We start from the raw sequence: 12,133 nt of genomic DNA, 5'->3' as shown, positions 1-12,133 counted from the left end.
CACTCCTCATAACTCCTCCACTGTATCAAGATGCTGCTTCTATCAGCACAGAAACATCTTAAATCCCAGAACAAATGAAACTGGAGTAGCAGGCTGACAACTCCTTCTATCTTGTAGCAAGTTAAATAACTTACAAAATGGTCAAAACATAGCAGACACAAATCTTTAGTATTTTCAAAAATCCTGTCAGTCGGTAATTTGCATTAAGAAACTATATGATATTCTAGGTAAAGATCTAAACATGTATCTCACCTTAAACATGGGTCTCACGTGCTCCAGATGTGTTGCACTAGTAAAAGGTGCCTGAACATGGCTCACTGCCTCCATAAGAGCTTTAGCTGTTTTAGCCATCTGTTCCATCTCCAAATTATACAGGAGTCTTCTCTGCTTTTCACTAGCAACACCTGTAAACACATTTTTTTCCTCTCATTTGTGCATCTTTAGCAGTGGTGTCTTCAGGAATATAATAATTTTAAATTTTTCATGAAGTGTCATACACAAGATGCACTTTTGTATTATTTTTATGTTTTGAAATTACCACACCAGCAAGGTGTTTCTCTTACAATACATAAAGTTTAACTTAAGGCAAACCTATGTATGAAATGTAACCTAATTTTAAACCTTTACAGAATTTTAAGATTTGCACATTTCTTCTCCTTCACCTCAACTGACAGCACAAATATCACATCCACTAAGCTGAATTCAAAGTGAACAGAAGTTTCATAGCAATCCATCAGCACAAAAAAAGTAAGTGGACATCTGTTTTCTGATGGAGAACTATTTTAATCACCTTTTCATTTCAGTAATAGAACCTCCATCTCATCAAGAAAGTGAAACGCAAGTAGAATGTAATAATCAGCTTCTTTAAAATTACAATAAAAACATTGTTAATTGAACGAATATTGAAAATCAGAGGGATTCTTTTTTCCAGATGCAGATTTGGAAACTATTTGTTCATAAGGCTAACCTAGGGCTTAAAAGTATAGAAATCTGACTATGTTGTGAAAAAGTCAAGTCTCTCAATGTTCTCAAAAGTTAGAATGAATAACATCTGAATTTTCACATTATGCAAAACATAAAAAAGTTTTTCTGGTATTTGAGAGAGGAAAAGATAATTAATTTTAAAAGTGCATAAATTAAGGCCCTATAAACCAAATAATGCAAAATTTTTTAAGATGACGGACTAGTTATTGCTGGAAAACACAACGGTTAGGTTAGAAATAAAAGGCACAACTACTGTGTTTGTTCTGCACCATGCCTATCAGCAACGCTCTTACTTCATAAAGCCTTCAAATGCATTTCCCTATGTTGCTGTTCAACAGCAAAACCCATCTTCTCCATGGTCAATGCACTGAATACCATGAATTCAGATGCAAAGGGAAGTGAAAATAAGCAGTTGCATTTAACACAGATTTGAAGGTAGCATCATGCATTTATGTTAAAAGGAAAAGGATATGAAATCAGAAGCTAGGACTCATTTTGAGTGAAGTAAGTGGTGATTGCTTCATTCATCTCTCATCTTAAAACAGAAAGAGCTTCTTGAAACTGCAGAGCCAACACTTTGAAGAACGCTAACATTGCAACTACTTACTTTGTTTACTGGATTTTGTGGGTATTGTTAATTCTTTTGTTTCTTTCATTGAAATCTTCTTTCCAGCTATTTCATTATAGATAGCAGACAAATACTCTTCAGGGAGATCTTTACTGTCATTGATACCTCTATTCATTTTAATATACTGTTCTTTTGTCATTTTATTCTTAACCTGAAACCCAGAAAGAAGTTATTAAAATCAACAAATGAGGTAAGTTCATAGCAGTTACAATACTGCCTCTAAAGCAGCCAAACAGATAAAAAGTTACCATCAAAGACAAACCTGCTGATTCAGAAGACATTTTTAAGTATCCAACATATGCAAGCCTACACTGTCAAATCTACAAAATAACGCAAGGCCATGTGTACATTACAACACTCAAACATTCAGTAGGATCCGCAGATCAATTAGACATATGTTACCAAAAAAACAAGTGTTTTATCTTGCCATACACACTGAACTACCTATTTTAAACATAATCCCATAATCTCGTAAGAGTTCAATACTCTTTCCAGATTTTGCTTAAATAAATAATGATGGCTAATCACTGCAACTTTTAATATTATGCACTGCAGAAGTGAGCTGTATTTATCCAAATAAAGCTGAATTATTTTTTCAAAGAGATTGAAATCAGGAGCAGATTTGTGTTAAAATCAGTGGGTAAGTAATGACACAACTTCTGGCTTTGACTGTAGGTTAGATCACTATTGTGAGTGCCATAATATGAAAACAAATCCACACTACTCATATTCAGAGTAGGGAAATGATACCTTACAGAAAGGTCTAACCAGAACAACTTAAAAACCTTAACACCCATGAAACACAACACTATTACTTAAAAGATGCACACAATATTGGTGTTAAGTTGAACATCAAGCTTTTAAAACTGCATTGTCACTAAGCCTGAAAGTTAGATGTCTATGGATTACATAAATATTTTTCTACCAACATACCTGTGGACTGTGAAGATCTGTTGTCAACATAATAATTGAGTAAGCTAAAACATATGCAGTATCTGCACTAGCAAAAAGAGTTTGCCTGAAGGGGGAAAGGAGAAAAAGAACAGCAAATTTAATATATTGGGATTTTTTACTTATTATTCAGCTTTCTAAAATTCTGAAGACGAAGTATGGCTTACCCTTGGTTGCATTCTAAATATCTAGCAGCAAATTTCTCCATTAGGCGATCAATTTTTTGAGCCTCTCCTGGAAGACGAAATCCCTCTAGAAACATGCGCAGAGCTGAAACAAAATCCTTTCCTGAAAAGTCGTGTTGGTCTACATAGGCATACATGACTTCTTTGTTAAATTTATCATTGTCTCCCAGGAACTCCCCAACCTGAGTCTAAAATAAGAATAGAAAAGACAAACTAATGCATTTACACTGGGAAAAAAAATAGCAAATAGGAACAACAGAGTCATACTGCCCATATGTCTCACAAAAAGCGAGGCCTGTATGCAGTTAACTAAGACATATTCCTGCTTCTCCTCTACTCTCTAAAGCAAAGTGTTTTGGCCATATATTCCATCATAATGCTCTTACATGCTCATATCTGCCTACTTTCCTCCTTCTCTGGTTTTACTCATGCACCATTTTTGCTATTAGATTAGTTCCACATGTGCACAAGACAAAGTTAATATTACCAATGATTGTTCTCTGCTGTAACGATTTTTGTAGTTAGGAAAACTTACTACAGGAATGAAGATCTTGGTAAACTCAACTTTATTCCCATTAGAGTACAGATCTCAGATAGATGCAAGTGATGCTCAAATATAAATAGCTAGTACTCAAATATATCCAAGTTGATCACTGTCAATGCAACACAGTACAGTGAATAATACTGTGCGTTCAGATAAAGATGCCTGTATATGTAAAGTGAGGTTAAAAAATTGTTTTAATGGCTGATGCTTCCAATACTGGAATTTGTGACTTCAGTCACAGTTGCAAGCATGGACATACGCAGGCTCTTCCTTAGAAAACAATGGGGGTGGCTACTAAACACAATGGTGCAGACTATCATTTCAGAAAGCTACGTTTTTCATGAGAATACCAACATGAGATATACCCACCCTCCTCAGCCAGATACTGCAGGACCCTTCCAAGTCCAGCAACAGCTGCTAGCTGTAAATAAAATCACAGAACTAATCCAGATTAAATAACTTTCCTTTGGGAGACCACGAAAATGCTTTTCATGTTGTTGCACACAATTTTTTAGCCATCTCTGAAGGACAGTTACTACAGTTACTTCTGGCAGTCCCCTATCGGACTAAAGTACCTACAGTTTACTAAGTTGCTTCTAGCTATACTAGCAAGTAAGTGCAAGTTTTGAGACAGCTCAAGTAGGTTAGTCTTTTCCTTTACACTTCCCGGAACTGTAGGATGCATATAGTACAGAGTATAGCTCTAATGCATACTCCAAATTCCTTGAGCTTACAAATTTTAGAAGAGGGAAGTTTTATTTTCTTCACTGTACAATAACATTATATACTTTAAAACACTATCATGTGATTTGCATTTAGTATAAAAACATCAGCATGAGCAAACCCAAACCATTAGGAAAAGAGTTTTCTTACTGAATCTAATCTTTCCTCTTGATGCAAGAACTGAGCGATATCTTCAGGGGTAGTGCCAAGCATTCCTTGTTCTTGGAGGTACTGAATCCCCCTCTTTGGTTTCTTATTGAATCTGTACAATCAAGATCAGGATGAAATGAGAGTTAACACTTTACCCATGCACAAAGCCTCACCAGCTTAAGTAAAAAGATTCAGTAATTTTGGATGAGGTATTGAAAGTCTATGTATTAAAATATCTTCCTTTTATCAAACTGTGCATTAGATAGGAATGAGCTATTCCCCTCTACGACTATTCCCTTCATCATTGGATGATTTTATGTTCGTTCCCCCCCCCAAACAGCCTCCTCTTCCTCTTTGCTACATAACTGCCAGCATGGTATCCAAGCAGCTCCCAGTAAGGAGAGCGAAACACTATCATTTACTCTGGCACTCGTGAAGAAAAAAATAGTCCACAGAAATAGCAAAGTCTTGGCTTGGAAAGGAACAGTTAAGCTCTGTTGCTTTTGTTTTAATCTGTATGAAACAATCAAGAAATCCATGAGTTGCCTGTAAGAATGGAAATGTACAAGACAAGGAACCAGGTAACTGAAACCCTAAAGGACTAAGGCATGTTTGTTCAGGGTCTGAGGAACTACAGAAACTACTACTACAGAAAACTTTTATTTTTGCACAAAGTGACCTCACTGAGGAGGCAAGGTGACAAGGCTGAAATCACATAGAAGATTCATGTCAAACTGCACTGAGAAGTTATACTACCCTCCAGTTTAATTATGACTACCTAATTAATCAGAAGGAAGCATCAGCTTAAGCATATAAGCACTTTCATCAGTAATGTGAACACTGAAATGGGTCGTATTCAACTGATCACGAGTTCAATGTTCTCTTTATCCAAATATAAAAATTTTATTTTTAGACAAGCAGGTCTGGAGAAAAAAAGAACAAACATTCAGAGTACTCATCTTCTAGCTGTGAGGAATTAGGTTAACACAAAACACTGTTGACAGGCTCCAAAGGGGACACCATTCAGCACTCTTTCACCAGAGGAAGTGCTGTTACATCCAGAGTTTTTTTCCTAACACAAGATGAGTATCTATGAGGAGAAGGAAGAAAAACCCAGGAATCTTCATAGCTCCAAAAGAATCCACCCTCCCATGGGTGATAAAAGGGCACTCACAAGTCAATTCCTTGTTCTATTATTTCCTTTTGTTGCTTTAGGACCTCAAACTGCTCTGGGTTGTCAGTGCCAGACATCTGTGTGCTGTAACTGCCAATTCCTGATGAAGCAGTAGAATCCAAGGAATTTAAGCTTCCATATCTGTTAATTGTCTCAGGGTGTTTGGTTTCATTGGTGTCCTGTTCTGTGGGTTTTTCTTGGCCTATAAATTGGAAAGGGTTACATACATACAAAATACATACAGTGACAAGAAATTAAAATCACAGGTTATTTTTCAAATCCTCTCTAAAGGCTTCTAAAACTTACTAGAGGTATCTTCAATGATCTATTTATTTTTATATAAATATTCTGCATTTGTTTTGGATGGGAAAATAACAAAATAAAAAAATCAAGCCTTAAACTACAACTATAATTCATAGGCACTTGGAAAAAAATATATGACACTTTAGAAACCCAATTACAGATCTTTCCTTTTATTTTGAAGTCTGATGTTACTTTTGACCTGAAGTGAATCACACTATTCTAAGTTTTTGAAAGACAGTGTCTAAAAGTGTTTATGATCAGACATGCCAAGGAGCTGCTGCTCTCAGTTCATAAAGACAGCTGTGTCAACCATCTCTAAAAAGGTCATTACTTCACCTACCAACTTTAAGCATTTAATCTGAAAATTCTGGCATAACCTTAGTACTCTTCACCTCAGGTCAGATGGAAACAAGATTAAAACAAGTGATGATTTACTTACTTTACTGATTAACACATTGGAAGTTCTACAGCTATATTTAAAAAATGCTCTCCATCCAAATTGTTTCAGTAGTAATTTAATCAATATGAAGTTAGATGAAATTAGGGGAGTTTGAAAGAAACTTTTAAAAATCAGAAATACAGAAAAATAACAGGATTTAGTAATTTTCAGTATAGTAACTTTCTAGGAATTCATACAATTAAGAAAAGCCAACTTAGACAACTTGTTCAAATGACACCAATCCAAACTTACCAATATTTCTACCAAAGGAAAAAAAAAAGTGTATTCTCTCTCTCTTTTTTTAATGCAAGAGGTTTTAACAATCTGGACACTAACAGTATCAAAATACTGGAAAAACGCACTAAACTTCACCACCTCTTTACTAAAGCCAGAAGAAACACGTCTCATGTCTTACCAAGTGTTGTCTGAGAATTGGGATTTACATATTGATCCTTACTCCACTCCACCATGCACTTCAAGATTGATACTAAGCATTCCAATCCTTTTTTTCTCAAACTTAATTCCTAGAAAAGATTTCAAAAGCAATGCATTAATGGAATGGAGAGTTTAGTCTTAATCTGTCATGCCAAGAACCATGAAGCTTCATAAAGTTTGGTGGAATTTTTACCTGAACACTGGACATGCCAAGTTCTTGGCTACCCCTTCCTTGAGCAATCTTTGATAGGTCATTAACCAGCCTTTCAAATATATTTGCTGCATTTAAATCACAATCATAGTTTACGTAGATGTCCACTACGCTCTGGGCATCTATAAACAAAGTGACATTGTAAAACTTGTAAGAAAAACTAGATAATTCAATGAAAACCAAGTACAGTTTTGTTCTTTAGCATAAAAATGTATAAAATAGAACCAAACGGTCCTTAATACCTGCACATATCCTTGTCAGCGTTTGTATAACCATCCATTTATGATCAAATGAGCTAGTAGAAGTTTCCAAGATATACAGGAAAATTTCTTTGAAGAAAACCTAACAAATATTCCAGGAAGAGGGAGGAAAAAAAAAAAAATCTATTAGAAACACAGCCACTAACTTTGATGGCCAATATTCTGACATAATTTTGAAAGCAGCATTTTGGAGGTACAGGAGATAAGAAAAAAAAAGGAGGAAAGGAAGAAATACAACTTATGCTCAATACATTCAAATTAGGAATTTGAATTACTACTGATGTACTTCTGGAGTTTTGTCTAGCTGAAAAATTTGGTTTACATTCTGGTCACTCAAAACCAGAAAGAACGGGAATGTGACGTCCTGAAGGTCAATTTAGCCTAACAAGATAAGCTGCTGTTAGAGTTCATTTGGGATTTTGAAAGGAGAGTAATGTATTACCTCACCACAAAAGATTTTCTCTATGAGATGATGGTAGTATGGCAGAAACATAACAAACAGCCACTTACACCAATATAAAGTATCAGACCTTCATTAGAAGGGAAACATCCTGACACAAAAGAATCACTCTATGGTATTAGATTATTGGAAGAAGGGTACTGGTCAGGCACAGCATAAAAAACGCAGCACATCCATTAATAGGAAAGTTACTCTTCCCTAAAAGAGATACTTGTTTTCCCTGAAATTGCTTCAGTATGGATGCTTTTGTTTGGAACAGACTATTTTATCCCCTCTCAATTAGATCCTCACCAGATCCATTAGCATTATAGGTTGACTATTTCAGTTGAGCATGTTACAAGCTAAAGCACGCTTTTTCTCACTTCTTCCCTAAGCAGCAGAAACTGCTGTAACAGCGTATGAACCCAAAATGTGACCTGCTACATGGCATTACATCACCATCCTACACAGCATTACATCACTGTTCTGTACTTCTGAGAGCTCACCTCTTCATAGCCAGTTGTGGCTACCAAATCCGCCAACATACGGTTTTTCTAGAACACTACCGATAGTCTCAAGCCATCAAGCTCCTCTGATAACATCACGCAAATATACAAATATGTAACTACCCTTGTTTTTAGTATAGCATATATATATAAAATACATATTATATTATATATATATATTATGCATATATATATTATACATATTATATCCCTTATAGCATGGAATTTTTAGAGATTTTTTATGCTATCAGCCAGGTAGAGATAAGCATAAGGCTAATTTCGCTTTAAGTCACATGTTCAGGGAAAACCAACAACATTGCTTTTTAAGCAACTTTGATGGTAAGCAATTTCCTCAAGCAAAATGCACTAACAATATTTCCATTTTATTGGCATCTTTACAGAAAAAGCGGCACACAGCACAACCCCAATTACTAGTCTTAGTAACAACAAAACATAAGGAGTTCAAAACGTAACAGATTAAAGACTTCCAAACACTTAAACTCAATACTCAAGAATAGTAAACTGATTTTAGCCACAACTTTATGTAATCCAAACAGAGGAAGACATAAAATTTTAATAAAGGTTGTGCTGTGAGTGATCCTTAGTTACATATTTACTGTTTTCTGATTTTTTACTGAAAGAGTAATGTTATATACCCTCTGGAACCAGGAGAATAATTTTTTTCTGGTAGAAAGTTTAAAAAAAGAAGTCACTGATGGAGCAGAGAAAACAGTTTCAAGTATAAAAATGAAACCCAAATCTAAGTCAGAAGAGAAATTAGCTGGAAGGTCTGCATACTACAAAGACTCTTTGGATCTCTATGTTTCTGAGACACAGCTGACTTCTTGGTTCTGGTGTCAACTTTGGACAAGTGTATCTTGGAATGAACAGCTTCTCAAATCCATACTGATTATTTACATTTCAGATATTTAAAAATGCTATCTATCACTATGTTACTTATTGCAATTCATGTCACAGAGTTGAGACTTTATTCCTAAGCATATTGGAAAAGTAAACTAGAAAAGAGCTAATTATTTAGTTCGGTCTACTGAAAATAAGTTTTAAGATAGCTTATTCGCCGTTACAAAAGGGTGGAAAGTATAACTAAATGACACCCCAAATACCCTGATATCTGGGATTTGATCTGCTGCAAATATATTTATTGACCCATTTAGAAATACAGTTACAATACAATTAAGGTACGACTCAAACTATTTTAACTGTCAGAGGGCAGTGTTAGCTGAATATTTAAGTCAAAGGACCAAGGGAGGGTCACTTTCAACAGAATCTGAAACTATTATTTTAAAGTATGCCAAAAATTTCTTACACTGATGAAGAATGCATCCTCAATCCCAAAATATATAGATTTTGCATATTATAAATCAGAACATATGGCTCTCCTTACAGCTCCAAGACACACACTGAATATGAAGTTATCTACTTGTCTACCCACATCTTCTGAATAACCTTTAGGATCAGTAGCTGAAGGAAAAGGAATTCTTAGCTCACAACCAGGAAAAAGGGTAAGTTTCTAGAAATTGCTGTCCCCCATGCTTTGTAATAGATGGATACTTTGGCAGCATCAAGCTTTTGGCTTTCATATTTGTGAGGAGGAAATGCAGCCCTGCTATGTGGTGATGGTCCTAATTTAGCATATTCTAGAAGCTGCAATAGTGTAGGGTATCCTGTATCAAATTTTCCTCAGATGTGAATTCATTTGCTGTTTGGAATTTAGGGAAAGGATGGCAGCGATGGAAGCTCATCAAATTTCTGTCAGGGAAGCCGGATTGCAGTGCATTTACCACCTACACACTGACTTGTAAGCTCTGTGAACACATAGCGAGTCCAACACTTTCCGGGAAACAGGCTGTGTGACTGAAGAGCAGCTCGGCCCAGTCTGTGCTGAACACTGCACATGCACTAGTCTTGTTGAGCATACACAGTTTGTCTTGAAAGTCTTCAAAATTCATCATATTTTCAAGGCACATTCAATCACCAAACCTGTATTTCTATCCAAGCTATGCTCAAGGAAATACTGAAAATCCTATTGTTTCTTCCCCAAAAAGGCACCAAAGTGATCACCTAGTAGTGATCAGAACATAATACCTTTCTGGCATGGTACTGGCAAAATGAGGTTCTTCCTCCAAAGCTGCCACAACACATTAACTTACACAATGACATCCATAGATGAAGAAATCCCTGAATTCAAGGTCCTTGTAACAGAAAAATCATCAACATTTCTCAGCATCTTTTCACATACTTAACCTCCAAATTTATGGGGCAATCTGTAGGCTTCAGTATTCATACTGACTCCCAAAACATAAATTACCAAAATGAACAGTGGGCACACACTGCACACACTACTACTTTATTTACCATGGAATTAAGACCCTTAGCACACTGAGAAAATGAGCAATGTCTTGCCAAGAATATGAACTTATCTCTGCTTATGGCCAAAGGACTTAAATCATGAGTACACCTTTTGAGACCTGAGGAAATTAGATTATCTTATTCAGGACATGTATTGATGTAGGTCCTGACATACAAAGTGAAGTGGCTACAATAACCAAATAGCTGGGATTTCCCTAGAGAAAGAAATCTGTTGAAGTGACCTCAAAGAGAATCCACAAAGCATTTTAAGTTATTAATTTTTATTCTAAAATTCCTTTGCAAAGCCATATATTACACAGTCTTTTCATAAGTGTATTCATTTGCTTGTACTACGTAGTACAGAGCTAAAACTTCCCAATCGCCTTACCGAACATTGGCTAACAGAGCTTATCCACAAACCTCATTTCTGAGTTTCAACAACATTCTGAGATAATACCCTGCCACAGCCAACAGAAAATTCTGCTTTTACATAAAGGAAACTAACTTATACATTAACAGTAGTGAGTATGGGCATGTTATGATTGTAAAAGTTTACCTCAATCAGCGTGAATCAAAGCATGTTTTGCACTGTAAAATTTCTTAGTTTATGTTAATGCCTATTATTAAGTGATGAAATGGCCCACTTCTTTATTTACTTAATTTACTTAATATACTTAATTTCATGTTCTAGTTAAAATATGATGGACTTTTTTTCAACAGCCTTACAGAAGTTTTCCCATCACATTCCACTTCAGCAAGCAGCACTACTGCAAGCGTCACATTACTTCTGATGTTACAGAGCAAATTTTATTTAATCTGTAAGTATTCCAAAGAAAATGCTGCTATTTTAGTTGAAGGAGGTTTCAAGGGCATTGTTGCAAGCAAGTCCATTGCCACGGCGTGAAAAAGAGCTTCTACGCACAGGAAGACCTGGCAAGTCTTACACAAAAGCTGAGATTCAGAAAGGAAAACAAATTTATCTAAGCAAGAACAAGCTACACACAAATATATGAACAAATGTTCACTTAACACCCTCCCACCCCTTAAATCAGAAATTCACGTAACTTACCTCGATTTGCATCTTTAGATGAGTCTTAAAGTTTGAGAGGAGGGTAAGAAATATGGAAAGTGAAAGTTCAAACACTTCTGGAACTGATGAGACTCCATTTTTTGACAGTGCAACACAAAGGTACTGCTTAATAGCATTAATAAACATCTCATTTGTCCTGAAGACAGGTCCTGCATTTTGCAGAATGGACAGAAGCAACTGCAATGAAAGAATCTTTGATCGCAGTTCATGAGATCTAGAATAAAGCAATGCATCCTATCAGCTCAGTGTAAGTCATAAAAAAAAAAAAACATTCTCTTGAATACACACCATGATTTTCTATGTGGAATGTTTATGAAATAAACTCAATTTTGACACAACCTGGTGTAGAATGAGTCAGAAAAAGATGTTGATCTTTTTTGTTGAAGTGGTCACTCTTCAGCCAAGAAGGTAGGCAAAAATAACCTTTTCCAGTTACTGTTTCTCTCCATTACTGTTGAGTCTCTCTCTCTTCTGTAGCACAGCACTGCAGAACAGCAGCAATAGTAGGCAATGCTGCCCATCTTAGCCAGAGGATGAAGGGGAGCATTCTTTCCTTTTAATGAATTTTTGGAAGATACCATCTAAAATATCCAGTTCATCTATAGAACCCTGACTACCCAAAGGTAGAAATTCCTCCTCCTCTATTTTCACCAGCACAGGAAGAGAGTTGAAGGCCCATAAAGACAACAGCTGTACTGCCTGACCTACTTCCTCCCAACACTGAAATGTCTTTTCTCAAAT

General features: G+C 35.8%; 1 protein-coding gene across 5 annotated transcripts in view; it reads right to left on the bottom strand.

Annotated features, from left to right (window-relative positions):
- The window catches only part of ARFGEF1 (ARF guanine nucleotide exchange factor 1), a 100,742-nt gene that overhangs the window by 31,028 nt on the left and 57,581 nt on the right, over nucleotides 1-12,133 (bottom strand). For all 5 annotated transcript variants that reach the window (XR_012622408.1, XM_074817705.1, XM_074817688.1 and 2 more), the window contains 10 exons: nucleotides 11,372-11,606; nucleotides 6,970-7,069; nucleotides 6,710-6,849; nucleotides 6,497-6,605; nucleotides 5,340-5,541; nucleotides 4,166-4,277; nucleotides 2,731-2,936; nucleotides 2,546-2,630; nucleotides 1,592-1,763; nucleotides 253-404 (listed from right to left, as the gene is read on the bottom strand). Coding sequence is in view for 4 of the 5 variants with exons in the window: in XM_074817705.1 (XP_074673806.1) it covers nucleotides 253-404; nucleotides 1,592-1,763; nucleotides 2,546-2,630; nucleotides 2,731-2,936; nucleotides 4,166-4,277; nucleotides 5,340-5,541; nucleotides 6,497-6,605; nucleotides 6,710-6,849; nucleotides 6,970-7,069; nucleotides 11,372-11,606 (1,513 nt within the window). In the remaining variant the exon portion in view is untranslated. The remainder of the gene's footprint in view (nucleotides 1-252; nucleotides 405-1,591; nucleotides 1,764-2,545; nucleotides 2,631-2,730; nucleotides 2,937-4,165; nucleotides 4,278-5,339; nucleotides 5,542-6,496; nucleotides 6,606-6,709; nucleotides 6,850-6,969; nucleotides 7,070-11,371; nucleotides 11,607-12,133) is intronic.

This window comes from Strix aluco, chromosome 1, assembly GCF_031877795.1.
Source record: "Strix aluco isolate bStrAlu1 chromosome 1, bStrAlu1.hap1, whole genome shotgun sequence".
NCBI lineage: Eukaryota > Metazoa > Chordata > Aves > Strigiformes > Strigidae > Strix > Strix aluco.
This window is presented reverse-complemented; position numbering and strand designations above follow the sequence as displayed.